The sequence below is a fragment of the Phyllostomus hastatus genome, unplaced genomic scaffold, assembly GCF_019186645.2.
Source record: "Phyllostomus hastatus isolate PE091 unplaced genomic scaffold, TTU_PhHast_1.1 phas_contig_159, whole genome shotgun sequence".
In the NCBI taxonomy this organism is placed as follows: domain Eukaryota; kingdom Metazoa; phylum Chordata; class Mammalia; order Chiroptera; family Phyllostomidae; genus Phyllostomus; species Phyllostomus hastatus.
This window is the reverse complement of record NW_025333640.1, coordinates 6,888,480-6,916,294: the sequence shown is the minus strand read 5'-3', so window position 1 is coordinate 6,916,294 and position 27,815 is coordinate 6,888,480. Positions and strand designations below refer to the sequence as shown.

The window sequence follows — 27,815 nt, the reverse complement described above, 5'->3', positions numbered from 1 at the left end:
ATCATCTAAATAATGTGTGCCTACCACCGAAAGTAAATATGATTCTGTCACCATATATATGACCCCCATTACCCCTTACCAGCCCCCATCCCCTTTCCCTCTGGTAAGCTCCATACTGTTGTTTATATCTATCAGTTTTTGTTTACTTGTTTTTCTTATTTGTTCATTTGTTTCAAGCAGTACTTTTAGATTGACAAACATCGTGTATGTTGTCCTGTTACCCTAGGAGGAGAGCGGAAAGTCCTTAGCATACCCCTAATTAAATTTCCTTCAGGGTGTAGGGCTGGGGCAGGCTCTACAGGTCCTGCAGGAGCATAGTTGGAGAATACAAGGTTAGTCATTTAACTATTGTACTGGTTACTGGGGGGACTTTGGTCTGCAGTTTCCAGTGCCTAAGAAGGGCCAGTTCTGATGGCTCTCGTGGGCTCTGCTGTACTTTTCCAGAAAGAGCTCTCTGGGTGTGAGACTCCCAGGAAGTTCTTCTAGACTGGGTTATGGGAAGTTCCTTTGTCGGCCAGTATATTGAAGAGTATACAAAGGCTAGAAAGTACATAGTAAAATTGATCTGAAAAAAGGAAAAACTCTTTGACAGCTCAACATTCTGCTTACTGACAACAAGATGGAATTATTTGATTATAAATTTATATGTCAAAAGTTTACAGCAATTTAATAAAAAATTTACAAATATCCAGAGATCAGCAAAATGTAGTTACTTTGAGGGAGAGAAGGATGGAAAGACTAATTTTATTTTTATTTTTACTCGGAATTATAGTAATTCAAATTTCAGGACATCTGTTAGTTTTTATATAGCTGGACTTACAGATTTCTTGGAAGTTGAACTTGTCATGCATAAGCAGTTTTGGTTAGAGTTCTTTATTTTGCAAACTGGGATTTTTATAGCAATTTTATGCAATAATACATGTACATTTAATTCTCTATTAAGGTAAACCTTTTCCTTTTAACTTTTTAGATGGTGTAAACATTTCCAAAATTACCAAGTTTTTAAAAAGTAAATTTTACCTTACAATATGAAAACCATCATAAGACTCTGCATAGTAGCTACTGTTTTTGTTATTGAATGTTATTAGTTTGTTTGATTTACATATTCTTCTGTGTAGAAAATTGCATGACTTGATGTTTTGGTCATATGTAACAAATAAACGTCCTTACTCAACTTTATTCCCATAAAGTGTTGCCACAACAGAAACCCCGTGTGTGAGCAAAATCTTTGGGTGCCACTCATTCGGCCGTCACCGCCCTTGCAGTGTGCTGTGCTCTTTGGGGGTTGGAAGCTGCAATGTAGTGGGAGGGACCGCGCATTTTATACACATCTGGCACTGTTGCACATTAGTCATCGTCATTAAGTTATACAAGTAGTCCAGGAAAATCGTGTTGTGTGGAAATCCTTTCTCTGAAAGTTAGACTTACTCAGACTGGACCAGTGGTAACCCTTTTCTGTTTATCAGGAAGGGTACTTACAAGTCGGATACTGGGACGGACTGGTTAAGATTGAGTCATATCTTGGCACTGAACTAAGACTTTGGGCCTTGTCGTTTCCATAAGCCTCACTGAAGTCTCTGGACTCTGATTTCGTCTCTGTCCCCGTATCAGACACCTCTCATGTGCCGCTGCCGATCCTCTTGGCCTCACTCTCCCCAGAGCCTTTGATCACTTTTCAACCCTGGCCGCTGCCAGTGCAGACTGGACCCTGACCAACTGTACGTGGCCATGATCTCACACCCCCCAAGCCTCACTCCCCTTACCCCTGTTCCCTGGGGCTGTGCTACATGATAAGCCTTTAGGCTTCACTTTCTGAGGAATCCATGCTAAGAATATCCTTTTTGTATGCCTTTGGTTTGTACAGAAATGGGTTCTCCTGCTTATATATTAAACTGTCAGTCGATCTGATATATTTCGGCCTGACGTGGTACTGCTAATAAAGACCTGAGCTTACAAACTAGGAAGAGGGTAAGTCTGTTCTTCATAGAATGGATTAATTTTTAAATTTAGTAACTTCATAAGCATTACAAAGGACCTAGGATTGAGGTACTGCTAGTGAAGTTTAACCGTCGTCATTGCTGATAAGGAGGGGAAAACGCAAGGTGGGTTGAAGGGCATCAGAGAAGCCTGACTCGGATGAGGGTTTGAGTACTGAGTCTGCTGCTTACCAGCTGTGCGACTTTGGGAGTTTACATCACTTCTGTGAGCTTCAGTTTCCTTTTCTGTACAGTTGTTGTGGTAACACCAAAATACGGATCTCATTAAGATTGCTGTGAGCATAAATGAATTATTTGTGTAAAATGCCTGGCACATGGTAGGTACTTGGTAGATTGTAGCTGCTGTCATTCTTGATTTATTTATTCTGGCCAACTTTCTTTATAAACATTTTATTCATTGAAATATGTCATACTTTAAGTAATAATTTTTCCAAACAACACTGATGCATGCTAGATAGGTGCTCAGTAAATACGTATTGGCTGGGTGAGACGTGGGAAACTATCATATCATCTTCCTAATAACAAATCATGTCCTTTGGCTTTTTTTAGTTGTCAGTAATGGTAGGTGACAAGCTGTAGTTCTGAATGTAGTTTCTTAACCTTCCAGATGGCAACTACAAGGTGTTTATTTATGGGATCTTGGGTTTCCCCTGAAGAGCATCAATTTACATAATATTGCCCAGAGTTGGTTTCCTTGTTCTGAGCAAAGAGCTATTATTATCGTAGTAAAAGGAACTCAGTGGTCAAGGTCTTTGAATGCTTAGAAGGTATAAGTAATGCAGAGACAGTACAGAGTTCTTGGAAATAACTCTGGTCACATAGCCCCAGGGAATTAATTCACTATAAGTGAACAGGGAATTCAGTTTTTGGACCTTCTCGTTGAAGATAAAAAGCATTATATTTATAGGCATTATTATTGCTTACAGTGTGCTGGTTCCTTTTCAAGGGTTTTACCTACAATTATAACAAAATTACATCAAAAGATGTAGGCACTATGATTATCTCAAAATTTTCAGAAGGGGAATGAGGCACACAATTAGTAAATGGCAGAACTGGGATTTGAATTCAGGTCTACTTAAGCTTCTCTCTCCAAAGCCAGATGTGCTCACTGCTTCTCACTGCCTTCTGGGATTTTACTGGAGTGTCTTCTTAATCTTAAACATTTGAAAATATATATTTGGTTAATTCAGATTAGAGCAAAACTATACCATTCAACAGGTATTGACTGATATGTCATATGGGCAGTGCTGGCAAGGTGCCTGGTAAGGGAAAAATAGATATGATGTACTCTTTTTTTAAGGACCTTACATTCTGGAGTTAGGACAACCCATATACAGCTGGACGCATTACCTTCGTGAATTCATTCAACACTGTTGTCTTCTGTGTGTCAGGACAGTGCGGATCCTAAGAAAACAGTGATGAACAAAAGGAAATTTGATCCCAGGCTTCATGGACCTTACTAGTCCAGCAGGGGTATTATAAACTGATGTAAGCCATTTTGTCCCTTTCTAATTAGATAGTAGACACTTCCTATGATTAGAGCTAGCTGAGAGCTTACAGTACTTCTCTCCATAGCCACACTACCAGAGGCCTTGTGACCTGAAATTCAGACTGAATTCTGTCACATGTTTATTAGCAGGCAGGCACAACATTGGTCATGCATCCTGTTCCTACTAGCTCAGTGAAGTCACAGCTCTTAGACGATCACCTCACAAGAAAGTTTCCCTTGAGACAAGTGTAGGGGGATTTGATAGCCTCTGGTTAGAATTATGTGACAGAATCTGACTTCAGGTCTGGATGGAGTCCTAGGCCAACAACATTCATACCGATGGCACAGGATGCTAGGTTTGTGAGAGTCTTATTCTTCATTCCCCCAAGAATGGAGGTACCTGTGTTTTATATTTCTAGTTCATTTTATATGGTTTGTGATGTTTGTAGGTAGTTTTAACACTGTGCATTTTACTAGTGAAAAACTATTTCTGACATTCCTTGTGCTGGTTAACAGACCCTCTAGTGTTGATCAGGAAAAAAGATAGCTGAAGGCATGTAAAAACTTGTTTTAAAAAAATTCTTAATGTATTTTTGCCCTGAACCTCTTTGTCACTTCGATAAAGTCTATGGACCCTTCTCGGAATAATCTTTCAAAAGCATAAAATGCAAAGGGTTACAAAGGAAAACACATATAGTGAAATATAGTTATCAGATATTTAAAAATACATGTTACAGTAGTGTGTTCTTCATTACTGCATTAACTAACAGGATCTGTTGGTGGGAATAATTGCTTTAATTTCAAAGTTGTGATGCATGTAAATGCAAGATATTTGCAACAACTGACATGAAGGTAACTGGGATTTTTATTGGTGACAGTCACTGCTAATACTGTTAACATTATTAATATTATTAACATAATTAACATTATCTACATGTGTAATTGAGGGTAATCACTAAGTATCAGAAGTTAGTGAAAAATAAGAATGTAACTTTTCCCCCGTCCATCTTCATAGATACCCGTTCATTCTATCCAAGTTAAGAGTCCCTACTCTATTAGGGTGTGCTTTTTTTTAACCTCACCTGGGACGTGTCTATCACCTGGGACGTGTCTATTGATTTTTTTTTTAAGAGAGATGAGGAGAGACGGAGAAAGAGAAGAAGAGGAACATCAGTGTTGAGAGAGAAACAACACTGAAACATCAGTGTTGCTTTTTGTAGACACCCCAACCAGGGACTGAACCTGCAGCCTAGGCATGTGCCCTGACCAGGAATCAAGCCTGTGACCTTTTGGTTTGTGGAATGATGCCCAACCAACTGAGTCATACTGACCAGGGTTAGAGTGTGCCTTCCTTTAAAAAAAAATCCTCATCCAAGGACATTTTTTCATTGCTTTTTTTAGAGAGAGAGGAAGGGAGAGAGAGAAAACATTGATGTGAGAGACAAACATCAATCATTTGCCTTCTTGTACATGCCCTGACCAGGGCTCGAACTGCAACCTGGGTATGTACTCTGACTGGGAATCAAATCCAGGGTCCCTTCAGGCTACAGGATGATTCTCCAACCAACTGAACCATACTGGCCAGGGCTAGAGTGTGCATTCTTCATTACATCTTACATGTGCTGCCTAATCAACCCTGGAGTGTGTATTTGTGATTAGGATATCAAGTGTTAACTAATTATCCATACATGTTGATTAAAACTAACGCTTGCATTTATCTTTTTTCTTTTTTTGTATAATTTGGTAGGGATCATTGTATTATAAAAGTAAAGAATACAGTGTACAAAGAATTCCACAGGAGAAAGCTATGAAGTGTCATGGGATTGTGCTGAAGTATTTTAAAATAAAGACAAAAGCATCTTCTCTAAAATAAGTGCAGTATAATAAGAGCATCTAGACAAACATGCAGAGATGTGCTGTGGCTGTTAGAAAAAAATGGGGAGAAAGTATGAAAGTTGTAATTACTGTAATTCTTTAAGGTTGGAAAAGAGATCACAGAAAAATATATGATTAGAGCTGTGTTCTGCCTGGTTGAGAAATAAAGCTATTTCAGTTATAGAGAATAGTATGATGGTGGGGATGGAAGGGGGAAAGGCAGGATGGGGCCACACATGCAGGAGGGCAGGGCCTAGAAGGTTCTTCCTCGCGTGAGTGACATAATTATGTAGTCACAGTTATAAGCACTTTACACGTGTTAAGTAATTTAATCCTCACCACAGTCCTGTTATTGTTTGCATTTTACAGATGGAGAAACAGTCAGGGAGAGATTAAGTATCTTGCACAGAGTCAAAACTAGGCCTTGTCTGGCTCCACTGGACTCAAAACAACTCAATACAAGATTACACTGATGACAATGTGGAGGATAGATGAGGCGGGAGCGTGACTGGAGATAGGAAAATCAGGTCAGAGACTGTTAAAATGATACAGCAAGAGGTGGTAAAAGAGGCCTGAACACTGAGCATTAAGAACAGTGAAAAGAATTTTCCAGCTTGGAAATCTACACGTTTATGTTTTCAAGTTAGACAAACAGCCACAACTAAGTTATGAAAGTCCAGTGTTTTGAGTAGACACTTTTACCAGCCAGTTTTAAATATGTACCTGGCTGGATCAATTCCTGTGTTACAATGTCCCTCCCCGACTAAAGAGTGTTCTTATGAGCAGGATTTCATTGTAATCACCAGTCAGTGTTTACAGCAAGTACCCCCTGGGCCACTTGTCTAGATAGGAACACCAGTGGAAAGGTTTCCAAATGTTACCTTGTATGGTGACTAAGCTTACAGTTGTAGAAGATAGTTTAGAGCTTGTCACAGCAAAACAGACATTCAAAATCTGTCTCATTTGCTAGCAACCAGTTTGAGAAAACTTCAGAGAAATGGGAGGGAAAGTTTTAGGTCAATGCATTCAGGATCTGGAGCAGGATTGATTCATCTTTGACATGAAGTACAGCAGACACCTCAGTAGGTCCTGACTTCTGAGGTGCAGAAGAGGTTTCTGCCTGTATAGTGAGTTCTCAGACAGATTCAAGAGGGCTCAAAAAATGTGAATTTACCTGATTGCCTGGCAGATAAATAACCAGTGTCTGTATGTTTGATTGGAGCTAAACGGGAGTTTATAAAACATACCTAATCCACATTCTGCATTTACAGAGGGCTAAGTCAATTGGTTTCTGAACACAAAGCTTTTTATTGGCTGAGTCCCAATTCAGCTTGTGGCATCATTGATTTGACAGACATTTGTTAGGAGCCTTTGGGTGAATGATAGGGAAAGTGCGTAGATGTCCTTTACCTGCGTGCTCATCCACACAATGCTAGCTAGCTCTTTCATCACTTTCATGGGCCTGGGAGAGATGCCTCTTTATCTCAAACTCCCTGATATTTCTGATCAGAAGTATTGATGTGCCCTGGCTGGTGTGGCTCAGCGGATTGAGTGCTGGCCAGCAAACCGAAAGATCGATTCCCAGTCTGGGAATGACTAGACTGTGGGCCAGGTTCCCAATGGGGGCATACAAGAGGCAACTGATAATGTATCTCTGACACATCGATATTTTTATCTTCCTCTCTTTCTCCCTCCCTTCCTCTCTCTCTAAAAATAAATAAGTAAAATCTTTCTTTTTTTTAGTTATTTTATTTATAGTCTAACAGGGGTATTTAACCTTGTGGCATCTCTGTGCCACACTGGAAGAAGAGTTGTCTTGGATCACACATTAAATAAATTGCAACACATAATCACCAAAAATTCTAATAAATGTTTTAAGTAAATTTATGATTTTGTGTTGGGCCACATTCCCAGCCATCCCGGGCTGTGTGTGGCTTTTGGGCCACAGCTTGGACACCCCTGGCCATAAAACAGTGAGGATTTTCAGGTCAGTTAAGACTAAATGTTAAAATTTTCACCCCCATGTTTACTTAGGTATGTTCTCTGCATTCTCTTCCATAATTTTATGTTTCATTTTCTTGTTGACAGACTAATAGTCTGATTTAAACTGTGGTTTCTTAGTAAGTAGATTCTGTTTAAGTTTTGTTGTTAATTGCAGTTATCAAATTGTAGATTTTTAGGCTGGACAATAGAAACAATTTTTTTTTCTATTCTGAATACTCATCTTTAAGCTAGAAAACTGGAATTATTCTTTAGGATGCATTGCTAAACACAGATAAATTTTCATGCCATTTCATTCAGGTTTTTGATGTACCTTATTCAATAAGTATTCAATAAAGTAGTTAAAACCTATTTTTATTAAATCATACCATGAAATATTTCAGTGACAATTCTCATCTTATTTCAAGCTAAAAATAATTAACATTTTATGACAATTGCTGAGTGGCTTATAGTTCAATTTATGCTTGTCCTTCATTAAATGCATAGGAAAAGTCTGATCTTAATGTTTAAAACCATTAGTGAACTTCTTTATCATTCTTAATCATTTTAAAAAACTCAGTGTACCAGAGTTCATATATATATTAATGCAAGGAATACTACGGGTTTCTCATACTCCTTGTTGAGTAAATAGCTTAGTTACACAGTAGCTTTTATTATTACAAATTAATGAGAAATAGCAGATTGCTCTATCTCATTCTTTATCCGTTTTAAATTACTAGGCGTATATAATTTAAATCTTTAATTATTTTTTAGTAATTGCTTACAAAATGTATTCCATAAAATAGTTCTCTTTGAAATGAATGTTAAACTTCTGTTTATATTTAAAAATAAGTTCAGGTTATTTTACAGAAAAATATGTTTAATTTACCTGGTTATTTTGATAATAAGATCATCAAGATTTGATAAGATACGTAAGATCAAGATTTGATAATAAAGCTATATTTTAGTTAGATTTTAGGGCACACTTTTCTATAACTTGAATCAGCTAAATATGCAGCTTCAGTGTTTGGATGAAAATATATTTAAAGCACACTATATGATGAAATCAGTTTGTCACATAGTATTATTTTGTCGAAGGTATAATGCACATTTGGTTTTTCTCAACCCTTTCTGAGTTTCAGAGGTTAGGCAAAGTTCCACTAATGAACTTGATAAGTTATGATAAAGTCTTTGGCATTATCCAGGAAACTGAGCAAATGAGTACACTGTGACTTGGGTAACAACTCCTCTTGTAAGTCAGGCAGTTTTCAGTTCTTTGCTTTCAGGAGACCTGATTCATTAGCTTATAGGTCATTAAAAATAATATTTGATGTTAGATAAGTATATGTTTTGGGGAGGGACATGTGTCATGACAGGAGTGCAAAGATTTGAGTGCTGTTGCTATGATACACCTTGTGGTTTCATCTCTTATATTTGAGCAAGTATTCAGGGCTTTGCTTATGTGGAAAAGAAACAAAAAGACTAGAATTTGTGCTCATTGCTCTTTCATTTTAGTCATAAGTCATAGTCATTCCATGGATTCATTTCTTTAAAAGATGCTTTTCTAATACAGTTTTTACTTTTTATGTTTACCAAAATTTCAGGTAGTCCTGGCAGAGTGGCTCAGTTGGTTAGAGCATTGTGTCAATACACAAGGGTTGCAGGTTCAATCCCCGCTCAGGGCACATGTAACAGTCAACCAATGAGTACACCATACGTGGAACAATAAATTAATGTTTCACTCTCTCTCACTGTCTCTCTCTAAAATAAGAAATAAAAAGATTTTAAAATTTGAAATATATTTGTTTTTTTCTGATTAATCATGTACTACTAATTGTATTGCTAACTCAATGCAGAAGAAAAGTAACCAGAGAAACTAAAATTTTTAATTTATATGGATATTTTTGCATAAAAGAATGATGGGGTGGTTAACAAAGGTCTTTGTTTATATTAGGGTAAAGTACTTTGTGGAAGGTAGAATGGAAATATGAGTTCATGGGAGCAAAGTGAAGATGTAAAATTACTAACTATAAAAGAAGAGTTTTTCTAATTTAAAAAGTAGTTGATAGTATCTGTAATAAAATGTTTTACCCAAATTTACAAACATTTATGGTATTTGGATACTGATGGATATATTTTAAAAAGTTTATTTTTAAACACACTCTTTCAGAAATTATATCTTTTCAGTTATTTGAAGTCATTTTTTGAAAAATTTATATGACAGCTTAATAAAAATGTACAAGCACTTACAAGGTTTTTTGTGGGCACATGAGCAAAAAAATGTGACAGTTACTCTAGGTAATGTGTGCACACCTTCATTTATTACTCTTAAACATATATTCATTGACTCCCTGAAGATTTTAGCTTATATGTACAAGCTTTTTACCTCTTTTCCTACTGTTTTTTATGTTATTTCTGTTTCTTCTGTTGGTCATTTCTGTGATGTTTTTATATAACACTGAAACCTGTATTTCTTACTATATCAATTTTAAACATTATCCCTTCACTCCTTTTTTTTTTTTTACCAAGATGAGACTCCCAGTTTCTGTTCCTTTTCACAAGCCAATTACTTTTTTCCTAAGTTGATATTATATGTCTGTATGTGTGTATCCATCTGTATACCCACCCATCTGTCTGCTTGCCCTCCCATCCATCCATCCATCCATCCATCCATCCATCCATCCGTCCATCCATCTCTGTATCTCAGTGTTAAACCACGTAGTGTTTAGAATTGCTTGTCCTTCTCTGGGTTCATGATCACAACCCCTAGGCTATTTGGTGGCGTGTGTAATAACATAAAGTTGAAATGAAGTCTCGTAAGTTCCATCAGTTGCATCAGACTGTACCACATTTTTGTTTGCTTTGTATTTGGACTCACTTGGTTAGCTTTTATCTTTCCTGCTATTTTGTTTATTTTTTATTCTGCCTTTAGTATATTATGAAACTCAAATTCTTAGCTATACCGTTCTATTAATTGCATCCAGATATCTCTGTCTCAGAGCCTTCTGGCTTGTGGTTGCTCTCTAGATCTGCTCCTGTGTAACTATTACCTGGAATTCAGTGGGGAATAATTTACATTTTCTGGCTCTTTTTATTTTTTGGATCATGGTTTCTTAAGGAAACTGGTAGTTTAGAGTCTAATGTGTAACGATATGGGAAGGACAAGATGTTGACAAAGATATACATAGAAAGAGTGGTGTCTGGAGATTTGGGGAGAGGCTTATAAGGGAAATTTTACTTTAGACAGGATGTAGCCATGGTTAACGTAACTCCTAGTCTCTCATTTCAATAAACACTCATTGAATGCCTACAATTTGGCAGGCACTCGGCTAAATTTAGGTGCTGAGATACCAGGATAAAGGAGCTGGTGTGGAGGCAGCCGGCTGCAAGGAGCACCTGTGAGCAGTTGGTACAACATTTTAACAAACAGTTAATGCATGTTATGAGGAAACATTCAGGGAGTTCTGGGAACCTTATATTTTCACCCTTAAGTGGTGTAAATTCTCTTATCACATCCAGTAAGCACAATGTAACTGTGCTCATAGTGTCCCAAGACAAATGGGTGTTTCAGATAGGAAATAGGTTTAAGAAATTCAAGAGGGAATTATTTGATACCCATAAAAGAAGGATGGGAGGAGAAAAGAGAGGGATTGCAGAGGTGGTATAAGGAAAAGCTGCCAGACTTTAACATTTAGAATTCGTGAGTGACAGATCCAATTAACACAGCAAAGCATAATGAACCATTGGGCTGGGGTTCCTAACAGCCCTCCGCCCTGGGAAAAAGCCATACTATTGCAAATGAATTTCCAGTTGGTGGGATATGACTGGGAGATTTTAAACCAGGCACCTAGTGCCTGGTCTCTTCTGGACCAGCCTTTATTCTGGAATTTTCTCCACACTAGTTGACCACAGAGTAAAATAAGACATTTGCTTCATCTTATCACCATAGTCAAAGGCGTTCATCTCGTCTTACGTTTGAAAGAGCTTCTTTCTGTTGGGATTTTAGGGAGCCCATACACAACACTCCCTTTATTCCCCACCCCAGTTCTGAACTGGCAGTCATGGGATCAGTAAGATAGAGAGAGGAAATAATACAAATCAAAAATTAAAACACTAACACGTGCTGGTTTTTACGTGCCAGGCACTGTTGTAATCTGCAGAAACACACAACAAACAGAAAAACCCAAGTCAGGTCATTTTAAACAAGCATCCTTTCTCAGGTTTCCTGAAATAAGCCAAGTTGTCTTTAACTTGTTCTCCCACATCATTTGCCATAGAGTAAGAGAAGCAGAATGTTAAGGGAGAAAGAGCATAGTTTTAGAATGAGAGCTTATGTTTGAATCCCAACTTTGTCACTGAACAAATTGTTTAACCTCTCTGTGCTCTTCTTTCCTTGTTATTCTATAAAAGAGAGTGTAAGATCTGCCATAGGGTCGGTGTGAGGTTGAGAACTCAGTTATACTAGGTATTTGACACACGGTAACAAAAGGAGGCTTCTGTCATTAATAAAGATGAAAACTACAGACTTGGTGAATATTTACAAAATAATTTCAGCAGTTATACGAGCAAGTTTTTTAGGCAAGTCTTTCAACACTGCTGGGAAATGGGAATACTGATTAATATTTAGGTATTTCATCTGATTATCTTCAAACCATGTATGAAAGTGAGTGTGCAAAACACATCTGCAGTAGTGGTATGTACAGTACTGGTTACTTATGTGTTATGTGCAAATTGAATTTTAATTTTAAGAATTTATATCCTCATTTACTTTTATTTCCAAGAGCCTAAATTTGCATTCAGAAGCTTCCATTGCTTTTTTTTCTTTGTCTTTAAGCTAATGCATTCAAAGATTGCTGCTTTCTTCTGAACATTTTAGCTTGTCTGAAGAGGAACACAAGGTCTGAAGGCACACTTTCTCTAAGAGTTGGTTGGTTCTGCCTTGGGACATGAAATAATCAAAGGATGTAGGTGGTTTTGTTGTCTTTGGTAAGATATTTCCACTGTCCTCTGACCCATGTCCCTGTCCCCTGTAGCCCCTCCCTCCTCTTTGTTGCACAAGAATTGATGTATTTTTCTAGTTTGTTAGTTAGGCTTGACAAGTCTTTATAACCTAGATACCTGTATCTCACCTACCTCCTTCCCAACATACCACTTAGTCTGCTTGGGGACTGGAAGGCATTTCCTCGAAGTTTGTTTGCCTATTCAGGAAATCAGACTTTGTGAAGGAAGAAAGAAAGACCAAAACAGAAACATGAAAACAAATGCAGGGAAGGAAGAGCCACTACACATACTTGACTTTAGCAACTTGGTCCTGGAAAGAAAATGCAGTGTTGATGATCTCACCAGACCTACATGTTTTTGATTTTGTCCCTTCAACAGAGTATTACTTCCACCTTGGTTTGAATCCCCAATCTAGTCTTGAATTGTTGACCTTGAACATGTTACTTAATCTTTTTGAGCCTTAGTTTCCTTACTTGTAAAATGAGGGAGATAATAGGATCCATCCTTTAGGGTAGTTGTGAGGATTAAAGAGAAGAGTTCTTGGACCTGGTAAGAGGATGAACATGTACTGAATCCAGATTTGAACCCAAGCCGAGCTCCCAAGCTCTGTCCCCTGCCCCCTTCCCATACAAAATTGCACAGCAGTGTGCCATAGAGTATGCAGGGGGTACCCCACCTGGTTACTGAAGTAGCAGAGGCCTGATGAGGTTAATGACTCCTAGGATGACAAAGCTAATGCAAAGCAGAACAGAAACTCAATGAAAGGTTTCTAACTGCTAGTGTAGAGTACTTTTTTTCTATAGCATCATGCCACAAAGGCAAGTTTTTAATATCCTATGATTTGTTATTTTATCAACAACACTGAAAGTTTCTTGGGACTTCAGCTGTCAAATCCATGGTACGAATCGATTATAGATGCTCTAATAGTTAGACAATGCAGTAATGTGTGCTGGCATAATGTGTGGTAAGTCATCCAGTGTGGATGTAGTAATTACTAAAATAAATGTATTCATATTGACCTCGATCCAGAAAAGGTTGACCTGACTTTTAAATAGGCGGTTTTACATAAAATGATATTAAATGGGAAAGTAAATATGTGTTGACCATATGACCCTGCAGGTTTACTCTCAGGTATCCAAGGGATTAAAAATGAATGTCTTCACAAAAACTGTGAAGGAGCTCAAAAGTGGTTAGGGAAACATCGATTGGTTGCCTCCTGTGCACATCCAGACTGGGACGCATACACACCTGGACCAGGGAACAAACCCACAGTCTTTTGATTATGGGACAGAGCTCCAACTGACTGAACCACACTGGTCCGGGCTGTGTTAATTTTTGAGTGCTCATTAACTCAGGTCTAAAGTGAGGATACAATGTCATAGGGTAGTTACTAGTTATATATAATAAATGTAAAGTACTTAATATAATGCTTAGTGCTCAATTGTTATAATTCTGTGTGTATGTACATGATTCTAAGTTAGAATTGTCCAAATTGAATAAGCTATCACCCTCACTTTCGGTGGAAGTGAGACACTGGAAACTCCTCATGGGGAATTTACTTGTGTGTTGCTGGATCATGGCTTGTTTTAAAGCTTTGTTGGATTGGGGCCAGGACAGCCTCTATACTGGGGAGACTTTAGCCCTACTCTTAACTTGTGGCTTTTCTGGGCTCTATACCAAATGCTCCCTAGTGTTCAAGAAGATCTTTCCAGTGTGGCTGGTTGTAACCCAGTGCAAGCTCTGGCAGTTGTTCATTGTACACCTTCTTGTCTAGGAGTAGTTCTTTCCCAGATAGTATTTATGGCCTCTGGAGTCTTACCTTCTGCACATGCAACTGGGTGTTCAGTCGAAGACAGGAGGGGGCCCCATGTAGATTCCTGAGTTCTTTTTCTGAATTTCTTCCTTTTCTCATACCAACAAATTCCAGCTGCCTCAGCTCTCAGATTTCCCATCTCTGTCTCTGGAGAGGTGGGATGAGGTGATACTATAGAGAGCCTTTCTTGCTTAAGGAGTTTGAATTCTATCTTGTAGGACAGAATTTTCGACCAGTGTGCCACAAGGAATTTTAAAACGTGTAATACTGGACTGTTTAGTCAGGGCACTGACCTCTCTTCCCTTAGATTGCCAGATAAAAAATGACAACAGCACACACAACAATAGCTATCTGGTGTGAATGAATAAAAATTATACCTATTTTTTGGTCAGATTGGCAAAAAATATATGTTTTGGTGTGCCGCAGAATTTTAGTAATTAGCTTTTGTGTGCTGTGAGATGAAAAAGGTTGAAAATCGCATTTTAGGCAGAGTTCTGACCTGATCAGCTGTGGGGGTCAGATACAGCCTTGGTGAGAGAAGAGTTATAGAGAAGAGACTGGAGCAGGGAGAGCGCCGTGAGGAAGCTGTGTGGTGGACGGGCCTAGAGGGAGATGAAATGGGGCGTCGCCGCGTCTGCTGCCTAACCGTATGGCCCACTCCGTTACTTCCCATGGGCCTCTGTGCAGACGCCGTTCTGTGAAGCTTCTCCCGACCACGCTGTTCAAAATGTCAGCCCCAGCTCCCCTCTGTATCCCCCTTCCCTGTTTCATTGTTTTCCATAGCACTATTATATTACATATTTATGCATTCATTCGTTCTATCATAATAGAATTTAAAATCTTATAAAATCTTTAGAATTCTTCAGTTCTGTGAGTAGCATCTGGCTTACAGTAAATACTCAGTTATTATTGCTGAATGAAAGAGTTAATGGGTTTGAGAGACATTTCAAAGATGAAAACCATGTCCCAGGAAAGGGATAAACACAGCAATCTTTAGTTAGTTAACTGAGCAGTTTATACTGCTCAATAATGAAGTACTTGTACTAATGAAGTACAAGTAATGTAAATAATGAAGTACTTAGTTGCAGCATGTTTGAAAATTGAGTTTCCACATGAGAAAGCTAAGGAATCTTTGCTAGGCAATGGATTTGGAGACTAATTATAGTAATGATGTAGAAATTTCAAGTTTTTGTCAGCCTGCTAGCTGACTGAAACCCCAAGTTAACATTGCATCATGAATCAAAATTACAATAATGATATCTAACTTTTATTGAGCATTCACAAATATATGTGCACCAGGCATATGGTAAAGAAATTCCTACATCTAGAATTCAGACTTAAGTTGGGAAGCTTATTGTAAATACAAGGACTTTAGCTTTAATTTTATTTAATAGCTACTAATTCTGATGACATTACTCCTGCGAATGACATCTGAGTGTGGGATTCCTGGTTTAGGGTTTGATAGCCAGGATTACGTGTTGGGGTGTTAAAGGGGATTGCATTATCTAGTTGGGTGGACAGACTCTGGCAGTGTAGTCCTGGTTTGATGGTGGTGGCACTCCATGTTAGATTCTTGGGGTTGGATTTGGAAACAGTCTATTGGTATGAATTTGTAAGTCTCTAATTTCTTGAGTATGAAGAAAACCCTGTTCTGTTTTCTCAACAGCAGGAATTTAAAACTCGGCTGCCTGCCTGGCAGGCCATGTGGAAGATAGCAATGTCGCTGTGTGGGAATTTAGGCCTAGTGTTTCCAGATCGTCTGAATTTTCAAGAGAATTGTAATGTGAATCTTCTGATTTTCTGTTTTTGGTCAATACTATGAAGACTAAACAAACAAACAAAATACAGCCGCAGGCTCTATTGAGCCCATAAACCCTGAGGGTGTGACTCTGGTTTGCGCAGTGAACCCGATCTAGATCCCGATCTAGAAAGGGTGAAGGATGGGAGAGTCAGTTAACTCATGTTGAGTAAAAACCTTTTCCAGATAAATCCAGTTCAATCAAGAATAAATCCAATTGCATTAATACAATAAAAAGAAACTGGAGAAATACAGATTTATAAAATTTGAAACCTCAGATATCCACAGATACTGAGAGAAATAAAAATTATAAGAGCTTTCTTTACTTCGAGTCTAAGAGTGTTTCAATAATCTGTCCTATTCTCTGTATATGCCTCGAAGTTGTTTAACATGTAATTACTGAAATGAATGTATATTACTCTGGTAACATAGGGTGTGAAAAATGCTTTATAAAAAATCTCACAAATGCATCAAATTGATTTGATTCTTTGGCCAGATTTAAACTTTCTTATAAATGAATGTGGACAGTGAATTAAAACTTACTCATGTGTTTGACAGATGAGAAAAGACAGGTGATTTGAAAATGACTGAGGTAATAGTGAGTATATTCTTTGAATTATGTTGTCCCAATATACGGTAATTGGAAATTATGGAATTTGTAAGCCAGGGTTTCATATTTCCCGAGTTCTGTGATTGTAACATTGTGAGTCCATGGCCACGTTCTTTGGATGTCCCCGTGTTCTCGACCAGTTGTCGTTTGTATGGGTGGGAGATTCTGATGGAAGGGAAGTGTCAAACTGTCCCTTCTATTGCTTCAAAAAAGTTTCTCCAAGGGCTGTACATAAGAGGTAGGTAGTGGCCTGAATGTCCTTCCATTTTTTTTAAGACCCCCCATTTCCTTACCTTCTGGCATACCGACCACCACTCATTTCTGATCTTTTTGCATTCTGTGTGTGCATTGTCTGTCTTCATGTCATGTGTTTCATTTATAATTACATCCTAGTTTCACTGAAGGTGGAACTTGTTTTTGTTTATTATTTGCTTTATTGTTTTAGAGATGTTTTAGAGAGTGGAGATGGTGGTGGAAATGTTTTTATTATTAAAAATTTTTTTATGTTGATTCTAGAGAGAAGGGAAGAGAGGGAGAAATAGAGGGAGAGAAACATTCATGTGAGAGAGAAATATCAATTGGTTGCCTCTTGCATGTGCTTTGACTGGGAATCAAACCGATGACCTTTTGGTTTGTGGATGATGCCAAACTAACTGAGCCATGCTAGCCAGGGCAGAAATGTTTTTATTCTGTCAGGAACACTGTGACTGAGAATAACATAAGGGATGTAATTTATATGGGATGTTTAAGAAAGATACAGGTAGGACTTAAATGTCAAATCCACCCTTGTGTTGGGGCCCTGTGTAACAAAAGGATTAACAGGCTTAACCATTCATTCATTCAACAAATGTTTAGATAGATACAGATAGGGAAATAATAATTAAGCTGTGAAATGACAAATAAATGGGAGTTAGCCCCAAGATTTCAAGGCAGAAAGAAAGTCATGTATTTAAGCCCTGAGACTAGGAAACTGGGCACACTGGGCCGATCAGAAAGGAAGATAGTGCAAGATGCTGCAAGATGGGGTTGAGGCAGAGGCAGGGGCCAGGTCACCTAGAGAGCTTAAAAATTATTTGCTGAATAAGCAAAAAGCCTTGTATGGGTAAATGCAGAAAGACACATGCTGTCCTTTAGAAGCTTATAGTCTAGGTGAGCAGATGACGCATATACTAAAAAGTTTATATCATGTGATGAAATGATAGGTAATACCTGAGCGGCAGAGATTGTTTTGACTTAGAGGAATTGGGGAAGAAAAACTCACTTTTGGTTAGGGTTCTTGTGGAAGGATTCTTGAGGGAGAATGAGTTTGATCTGAGTTTGTCTCACATGAGTGGGGCTTAAATAAACAGAGTTGTTAGTGGGGGTGGCATTTTCTGAATGCAGGTCTGTGGGAGACAGGAGGTTAACTAGCTTGCTGGTGTGGAGGAGTCTTCTTGAGGGTGTGATGTGGAGTATGATGCTCGAACTGTCGCTTGTGTTACCTCTGATGTATCAGTGGGGTCCCCAAGTGTCACGGATAGAGATGTTGAAATGTGACTTGTTAAATGCTTAGTTGTTTTCTTGTTGTAAATAAAAAGTTATATAAGTAATCCAGTGTGATTTCTCCTTTGTCCTGCATCCTCTTTAAATGTTTTTCTATTCTCTCTTTAGATAATTCCACTGATGGGAGCTGTTTTTTGACATAGTGCTAATCATTTTTTAATTAAAGCAGTATCCCTCTTCTTTTAACTTTGTCCAGCAGGTCCTACCAAGGTCTACTCTCTGAAGTGACCTAAAACAAGTCTGCTCTCCCCCCAGGCCACCCCAAGTGGGTGAGTCTTCTCACCTCTGCGGAGGGGCATCATGTCTTCCTTTGATCTTTTCTGGTCCAGGCTAATAGGTCTAGTTCTTTGATTTCTTCTTTCAGTGGTAGCATTTTCAAACCCCTCTACACCCTGAATGCTATTCTCCAAAGAACTCCACTCTATCAATGATACTTTTAAAATTAATTCTTTAAATTGAAAGGAATATTCCACATGTCAAGGAATTAATGAGTGGGGGCTTTCAGTGATGTTTGTACTTCTTAAGTTCTCTAGATAAGCAAAGATTGATAGGCTTCCTTTGTGAGCTAGTCAGTGTCTAAGTTTTCAGTCAGATCAGCTGTATTTGTTTTGTGAAAAACACATTGGGGGAGGGGTGACAAAGAGAAAATGATGATCACCACACAGATTGTTGTTCAGTTGCTGGTACTACCAGCTAAGTCCAAAAAGGCAACAATATCATTACGTAGTTTAGCTCTATTAGAATGAGCTCTTTGTGGTCCATACATCCGTTACAGAGTGGGGTACAGTGGGATCTTGTTAAAACAGAGATTCCAAATATTTAATTGTGGAGGTTTCGGAAACTTAAATCTTTAAAAATAAAAGAAATGATAATATTGGATATGATGTTTGATTTTGGTAGTTGGCAGCAGGAACTGATTTATAACTTGCCATTCTACTGGCATCACTTTGTGTTTTACACACACACGATACTTGGTTTGTTTTTGGACCTAACCAATATCAGTTATTTTTGTAATTGTCAGGAATATTAATAAAAATTATCAAAAATCATTAACATATAAAATCATCACCACATTTTTTCACATGGTGGCATTCTAAATGTTAGGAGTAATTTTCTGTTGTAATTTATATTTAAATGAGAAATGAACAGAAGCCAGGTCAGTGAAAAGAAGGAAGTAAGTAGCTTATTCACAGATAATAGTTCTGTCCAAAATATGGAACCAAATCATTTGTTGTTTCCCAAGCTGACCTCTTCCTAAAAAGCACGTCCATCTGTTCCATCCATGTCTGTCCACCTGGGCTGTTGACATCTCCAGTAACTATATAGTCACCATTTGGGAGACAGCACTACTTCCAGGCAAGACTCATCATCAATGGATGCTTAAATTTGTGGGTTAAAGTATGATGAGAAATTGTATTTATGTAGTTTCAAAGTCTCCCTCACAAAAAAATGTACAAAGGGAAAACTAATAATGTTACAGTGGAGAACCTAGTAGATACAACCATAACCAAGTGATCAGATTGACCATCATCAGTAGGGAGACATGGCCATTATTACGTGCCTTCCGGTGTGATGCGCTGAGCAGGGCACAGCAGTACTTCTTGTCGTGCTTGCTAAAGTACATAACCTGAATTTAGTCATGAGGAAGCATTAGACAGACCCAGATGAAGGGACATGCTACAAAATAACTGGCCAGTACTCCTCAAGTGTCAGGTTCGTGAGAGTCAGACCATCCCAGATGGAAGGAGACATGACAATGGCATGCGATACTGGACCAGAAAAAGGACATCAGTGGGGCAATTGGCAAAAAGAAAAAAGACAACATTTTATAAGGTTGGCTCTCTATCATTTAATAAATCTTGTGATGCTTAATTTCCTGGTTTTGATCATTATAACTGTGGCCATATGACGTGTCAACATTTGGGGAAGCTGGATGAAGGGTACACCGGAATTCTTTGTACTACTTTTGGAATTTTTGTAAATCTGGAAGTATTTCCTTTTAAATCCTCAACCAAGGACATGCTTATTGATTTTAGAGAGGGGAAGGGAGGTGGACAGAGAGGGAGAAAAGCATCAGTGTGAGAGGGAAACATTAATTTATTGCCTTTTCTATGCTCCCTGATGGGGGACAGAACCCACAACCTAGGCATGTACCCCAACTGGGAATCGAACCTGCAACCCTCCAGTTTGCAGGATGATGCCCAACCAACTGAGCCATGCCAGCTAGGGCTCTTTTTTGGGGAAAAAATTATTGATTGATTTTTAGAGAGAGAGAAAGGAAGAGAGAGGAAGAGAGAGAGATTTGTCGTTCCACTTATTCATGCATTTATTGGTTGATTCTTGGATATTCTCTGACTGGGGATCAAACCTGCAACTTCAGTGTATTGGGCCAACACTCTAACCAACTGAGCTACCTGGCCAGAGCTGAAGGTATTTCAAAATGAACTTAAGCCACAGCCACAATATAAAATAATTCAGCTCAGCTGAGATACTAAGACTTTCATGCTTTTACCTTGTGATATCTCTTTTGATTGGTTAGGTGTAGTCTTCCTTTGCTTCCTAAATCTCCACTGTGATCTGGGTAGCTGAGGTTTCTTATTAAGGAATTTTGGGATAAGTGAGGCATTGCTGGATTGGATGGCAGCTACATTTTGAAAGGCTTTGTTTAATTAATTAATTTACTTATTTATTTTTGTACAGAGCTGTAATTACATCTTTGGGTTTCCAATGACTCTGTAGGTTATTTGAGCTTTACTCTTGTAGCACCAGAATCCCTAGCTGGAAACTTAGCTCTGTAATTAATTTACTGGTTTGTTTCTGTTTTTATTATTATGTTTGAATTTAGGTTGGTCCGATGAACTCTTCTGCTATGTGTCATGTATTTTTGAGTTTCATGTTTGATGGTTGTCACCTAGGAAGAGCTGATTTTTGTATAAAAATATTTTATTTAAAATAGAAATACCATAACAGATATCTTATTTTTCTCTCAGAAAAGACAGTTTGGAATTTTTGTTAATAATATGAATAAATAAACTCATACTGGCATACGCACCAATTGGTAACATTTTATTAGGTAATCATTAGAATGGAGGAAAGTAATACATGGAAATGTTTCTGTTAGTAGGAGCAGTTGTTAAGATATGACTCATAGATTCTGAAGTCTAGAGGCTGTTTTGACCAGTGTGGAAGAGGAAAATAACATGGACTTGGGAGTCAGGAGGCCTAGTTTTGTATTGCAGGTTCATCACTGCTTATTCTTATATCTTGGACAGGTCATTTAACTTTTCTGAGCCTTAAGTTTCTCATCTGTAAAATTGGAATAGTAAGAGCATTTTGCGCCCTGGCTGGTGTAGCTCAGGGGATTGAGTGCCGGATTGTAAACCAAAGGGTCACCAGTTCAATTCCCAGCCAGGGCACATGCCTGGTTTGCGGGCTAGGTCCCCAGCAGGGGGTGTGCAAGAGGCAACCACACATTGATGATTCTCCCCCCCTTTTTCTCCCTCCCTTCTCCTCTCTAAAAATACAATTTAAAAATAAATCTAAAAAAAAAAGCACCTTGCAGAGTTATCGAGAGAATTAAGTAGCATGCAATGTGCCTGACCTGTATTAGGCGTTCCATGTATGCTGTCTCTGTTCTGACCTCCAGCTAGGTTATAACTACGCTGTCTGCAGTTGACGAGAATCTGTTTTCCTTATAAAGACCCATAAAAAGATGATAGCATGTGTCAGTAAACTCTACCAGTATTTCACAAATCTTTTCTTAGGGGAGTTTTTCCTTGTCTCTTATTCCAGAGAAATTATTTTATGTGTTCCCCTCATTAGCTGTTACTCCAAAATCTGTTAGATGACACTCATTTGTGAGATGCTCCTTCATGTTTTAGCACTCTTACTTGAAGTCATTTGATAGAAATAACATTCAATTTATTTTAGGAGAAAGGCTTCTATGAGATAAAGGGAGAACAAAATGTACAGACAGTTGCAAGGACGCATTTCCACGTGTAGTTTTCTTTCAAGTTTTAGGTTTGAGTTGGCCCTCTGATCCTCTGAGAGAGACCAACTCTTCCCAAAGCTTCGGTCATTGTTCCTGTTTCATTCTGGTTTCAAAATGACTTCATTTATTTTTAAATGTTCTGATTTTAATGTACCTTTGTTTTGTGAGTGAATATCATTCTTTTCAGGAATTACACACTGAAGTGTTTAGAGCTGAAGGGACATGTCTGTAGCTTACTCTCAGACGGTTAAGGAAAAATGCATTGTGTGTGTGTGTGTGTGTGTGTGTGTGTGTTGCTGTTTACATGGGGTGGAGGGGGGAGGGGAGAATGCCACGGTAGCTCTGGCAGTGTTAGCAGTTGGTGGGTTTGGGTGAAGGGAGTTCTTTGTGCTTTCCATACAGCTTTTTCTCTAATTCTGAAACTATCTCAAAATTATATTGGATTGAGACACATGCCTGTACCCTGAGGCGATGTGAGGGGCAGTTTCCCAGGGAGAGAGGTTAGAAGCACCTGGGGAAGCATAGACAATAAGGAATAAGTGAGTAATTCAGTAAATTCACTGGCAAAAAAATTAAAATCACTTGTTCCTTTAATGTAACCTTTTTTTTTCTTAGCAGAACAGAATTCATTTTGTGTAGAAGGCTCTGTAGAGATACAGAGTAAGCTCCTTCTGTATCAAAACAGGCAAAACTGATTGGAAGTTAAATCAGACGATAAAGAGTAAAGAATTTTTAAATATACAAGAATAAAAAGAATGTATAAGGCAGAAATATTAGTACTTTAAAAATTGTCCAGTGCTTGGGTAATCTTTCTTATACCAGAGAGATACAAGTTAGCATTCTACCATACCAGTTAATAGATAAATATGAATTGATCCTTTATTTTAAATTGCTATTTGGTTTCAAAATTAATATTTTGTACTCTTAAGAAAAATTTACATGATGTTTATTATCATTTTTGTCCTTCAAAAAGAGTCTTCTGAACTAAAAAAATGTTTTTGAACCTTCTCTCATTTCTTTCATGTCAACGATGACATCTCGTTGGGGAACTCAGAAGCCAGCCAAAGGTAAGCGATTTGGTATATTATGGGATGCTTATAAACATCTTACATGCATGTTTTTGAACTATTCATAATTTTTCTTCTCAGAAGCATTTTTTCTTTGTCCCTTTTGTAAAAGTAACTCGAGCTCTCAGTCTGTTCAGAAATTGGAAGCCATTTATTGACATAGAAGAGACTGGAGGTTTATGGAAAAACTGTATTTGTATTTTGACCAATTATGGCCGGTCTCCTGGCAGCTACAACACAGATTCCTTTTGTGCTTTGCTGTTCACCATGGGTTGGCTCAAAACTTGTCCTTCCAAACTGTGGTCAGACTGGGCCAGGCAGACTCATCCTCCCAAGACAGCTGGGGACACATTCTCAAGCCAACGGAAACCCGCCCTGGCCCGCAGCTTTCTCACGAGGACATGCTTTCATCTTAGGTTTGAGCCCAGATTCTAAAGAAACTCCAGTGGGCCGCGCCAGCCCCTGAGCTCAGGGAACTTAGAGGTGTGCCAGAGTGGGCACCAGGGCTGTGTTTTTGAATTGACCATTCTCTGAAGTTACTTAGAACTTTCCAGGAAATTCAGATTTTTATCTGCATTCTTGGAGTTTTGTTTTTGTTTTAGAATGTATGGTTGAATTGTAATTCCATTCTCTATTATTGTTGCTAAAATATATATAGACATGGCTGTTTGGGACTGTGAAAAACTAACTCTTATTAGTTTTACCTCATCTTTTCTTTTATGTTAAAGTGCTGGATTATTTTCATTTTCTTATTTTTTGATGGAGTCGGGGCTGGTGATTACAGTAAAGATATGAAGAAACATATATGACTATTTTAAAACTATTCATATTTTACTTAATACAACTGCATATTAATGTTTAGAGGAAGTGTGCTGACGTAAAAACCGTGGAAGGACCAACACCACATTATCAAGTGTTTACCTGTAGGGAGTGGTATGCTCGGTGAATGGAAGGCCTCTATTTTTTACTTTATGCTTCTGTGTTATTTGACTTTGTTATAATGAATTTGTGTTTTTTCTCTGTTACTTGAAAAAAGTTTAATTTTTTAAATTTTTAAGCAAACATGTTTATTTAGAAAGAAATGACCTGGTCTGCTTTAGGAAATCCATGGCTGGAAGATCCCTATAAAGTTGCTAAAACTTAAAGAGGACCATTCAGTGTTGTTAGTAAGAACTAACAGTTCATTAGTTTGCAACTTTGTACCAGGCTGTGGGGCTTTCAAAAAATTGGGAGCATAAAGCTAATTGAGACCAGTAGTGGAGAACCTAGTGGTGAGCAGGCACTGGCTCAAAGGCTGGGTTCAACCCCCAGGTCCCCTTTCTGCCTGCCACCAGGTTCTTAACCACCTTGTACCGCAGTGGCCTTTTGCCTCAGTGACCTAGCATGGAGTTATTGGCCATGTTACAGTTACTTTAGTGATAGCTTCTCTACTGGAATTGAGAATAAGAAATATAGTTGTTTAAGGAATCTCTAAATTAAGAAGAGAAAGAAAAGAAAGCAACTCATAATAATGGAGAGAGGAGTCCCATCCAGAGCCCGATCTTTGACAAGTGCCCATGCACGGCGATGGGACTGTGGGAGTGAGGGGATCAGGCTCCAGGAGAAGAGTTTCTACTTAACCTTATCACGGGATTAAATAAAATGATCAGAGATGAGACCTGGAAGCTACAACAGAAGAAACTTACTTTGAGCTTCACATTTTAGTTAATCTTACCATGCTGAAGTGATTCTCGCCCTGGCTATGAATGTAGTTTGAAAAGCAGTCCCTACCCAAAATTTTGATACACGGTCCTTTGGGACCACCTTCCACCTTCCTTCTTCTTTTCCTCCTCTCCCTGTTGGAGAATTGCTAACACAGTGAGCCACCACCATTACTGATCGATGTATGTTCAGCTTTGGAAAAATGTTGCAAATTAGTAATGTACCATGTGGTACTGAAGCTGGGTGGTAGCTTCCGGGCCCCAGGGCGCTGCCCCATTGGGTGCTGCCGGCCAGTGGGCTTCTGCTTGCCTTCCCGGCCTGTCCTCCACATCACCGCCCCATCCCAGGGAACGTGTGCCTCCGCTGCCTGCTGTTTTGCTCGAAGTGTGGGTGGTCTGATCCTTCCCTGCTTTGAAGGTGTTTTTATTTATTTATTTTATTTTTAATCAATTTATTTATTTCTAGGTACCAGGCATTTAAAATTTTTCATCAGTTACAGTTGATATTCCATATTTCAGATACACAGCATGGTGGTTAGACATTTTTATAACTGATGAAGTGACCCCCCCATCAATCTAGTACCCACCTGACACCAAACATAGTATTACAGTATTATTGACTACATTTCTATGCTGAACTTGACATCCTTGAGTATTTTGTAACTGTCATTTTGTACTTCTTAATCCTTTTGGAAAATATTTTTAAGCAGTCATCCTGTTGGTGGCCCCAAGGTCCCCTCTTGCTCATTCAGCTGTTGGCCTGGTGCGCCCACTCCCGGAACTGCTCTGTGTAGCCATCTGCTGCTGTGGGGTCTGTCTGTTGTCTCGCTGGGGCTCCCACTCCGCCTCCCACTCCTTAGGGTCACTCCCCATCAGTCTCACTGCAGCTTTTTTCAGGGATTCTCAGTTTCTGATCCAGGTGTAAGCAAGCGATTTTGCTTTCAGAAGCTTGCGCTTCTTTCCCCCTTCTTTTTTCTTTTGGGTCCTTCCCCTCCATCTCTCCATCATTATGAATTAATTTCAGGTGGGATGGGGGATATATGGTATATTTAATTTACCGTCCTAACCTAACTTCCTTTGTTAAAAAATTAAGACAGACCTCTGGTTCAAATAGCCTTGTGAGTTCACACACAAACATTCTCCTGCCAACTCCAAACTCATAGTCAGGACAGATAAAATATTTTAAAATATTAAAATCACATCATATTAAAAAACAACATATGTAACTTTGGAGACCAGCAGGAAGCTGACACTGAAGCAGCATCTTTGCTGGTCCTTAGGATCAGACACAGGCTCTCAGAGGTGGTAGAAGTTTGTTGCAGATTACAAAGGGTGCTGGTGTATGGTTGAGGGCTGGAGAAGCTCACCATGTGAAAACTAATTTGGGTGCAGCTCCACTATGAATGAAGGCTTAAAAAGTGGGTTTTGGCCACCAGTTCTGAGCTGATGTCTATAAATAGGAAGGAGTAGAGATGTCACTGGCCTTTGGGAAGACCTCAATCTGGGCTTCGGTAGCTGGGATTGGCATCAGGGCTCATCGTATAAAGGTGGCCAAAGGGAGAGGAAAAAAATAAGCACTCCATAATCCACAAAACACAAACTGCCAATGCACTTGTAGACCCGGATACAAGGGTACAAGGGGAAACCTGTCATCAGGAGGCAAGGCAACAAACACCAGGAGTGGGAACGTTAGAATGCAAGCTGAAGTGAATTTAAAAATAATTACACCTCAAATCCTTAAAAAGACTAAACTATAAAACCTGAAATCCAAAAAATGAAAAATGCTTTTCAGAGATTCCAAAAAAGTGCCCATTTTAGAAAGTAATAAATGTAAATGATCTAAACAAATCCATCTGTGATGTCCCACCAACTGTCTGTTCTTCCCACTTTTTATCTGTGTAGACTTTTGTACAAATACGGGATCATGGTCCAGACTCCCGTAACTTTTACATTAACATGTAAACATTCTTGTCAGTCTTTTACAATCGGGAAGCTGTACAGTATTGCACATGGATGTGTTATAATTTATTTAAAGAATCTGCTATTTCATAGCTATTTCCAACTTGGTATAGTAATCATCTTTACATTTTGTTTTTCAAAAATATTTTTATTTTCTCAGAAAAATAAAAACATAGACTACATAGAAGTGCAAAGAAGAAAACAATACTTATCATGCAGAAATATACTTTGTGTATGTAATTGTGTGTGTGTGTGTGTAGTAGCCATCATGTTGTACATATTGTTTTGTAACCTTCTCTTTTTTCATTTAACATTATGAAGTTTTCCGTGTGAAGTAAAGATTTCTATCTTTTATAGGGTGCTTATTGTGTATTGTAAGACTATACTGTAAGTAATTTAATAGTTTTCATTATGGGACAGAAAATTATTTTCATTGCATGTCATGAACAATGTTATCAATGTTATGACATTGTTATTATAAGCATGTTAAGATTGTGTTCTTAATACATACAATGTTATTTTCATTTTTCAACAGGTGTTTGCATATGACCATTGTTTCTGGTCTATGGATGAATCTGTCAAAGAAAAGTATGCAGGTAAGAATATAGCATCCTTTTAACTACTGATAATATAGAAAAGGTGCTTTACTATTTTCCCATAATTTATCATAGTATTATTTTGTATAACTTTAAAAACTATATAGAGAATTTCCTGTAATCTTTGCCATTAGAGTTGTTGCATTGGTTGGGTAATGGGAGCTTCACAGTGTACTGTTCATGGTTGAAGATGACACAGATCAATAGGCTGAGGTATCTTACACACATCCCCAGACCTTGTGTGGCACCAGTGGCACACAGCAGTCACTTAGATTCCCTTAGATGCTCTGTGATGTGCTTAGAGGGGCAGCTTGGTGTGACGAATGACGAGCCATGGAGAAAATGGAACCTCAAGTGTAAGCCAGGCTCTGCTCCTGGCTGCCCGCTGTGACTGAGT

The 27,815-nt window shown here is 38.4% G+C and overlaps 1 protein-coding gene across 3 annotated transcripts in view; it reads left to right on the top strand.

Moving 5' to 3' along the window:
• The window catches only part of KIF13B (kinesin family member 13B), a 165,676-nt gene that overhangs the window by 30,540 nt on the left and 107,321 nt on the right, over nt 1-27,815 (top strand). For all 3 annotated transcript variants that reach the window (XM_045831811.1, XM_045831810.1, XM_045831812.1), the window contains exons 3-4: nt 23,151-23,163; nt 27,358-27,418. In XM_045831811.1, the coding sequence (XP_045687767.1) occupies nt 23,151-23,163; nt 27,358-27,418 (74 nt within the window). The remainder of the gene's footprint in view (nt 1-23,150; nt 23,164-27,357; nt 27,419-27,815) is intronic.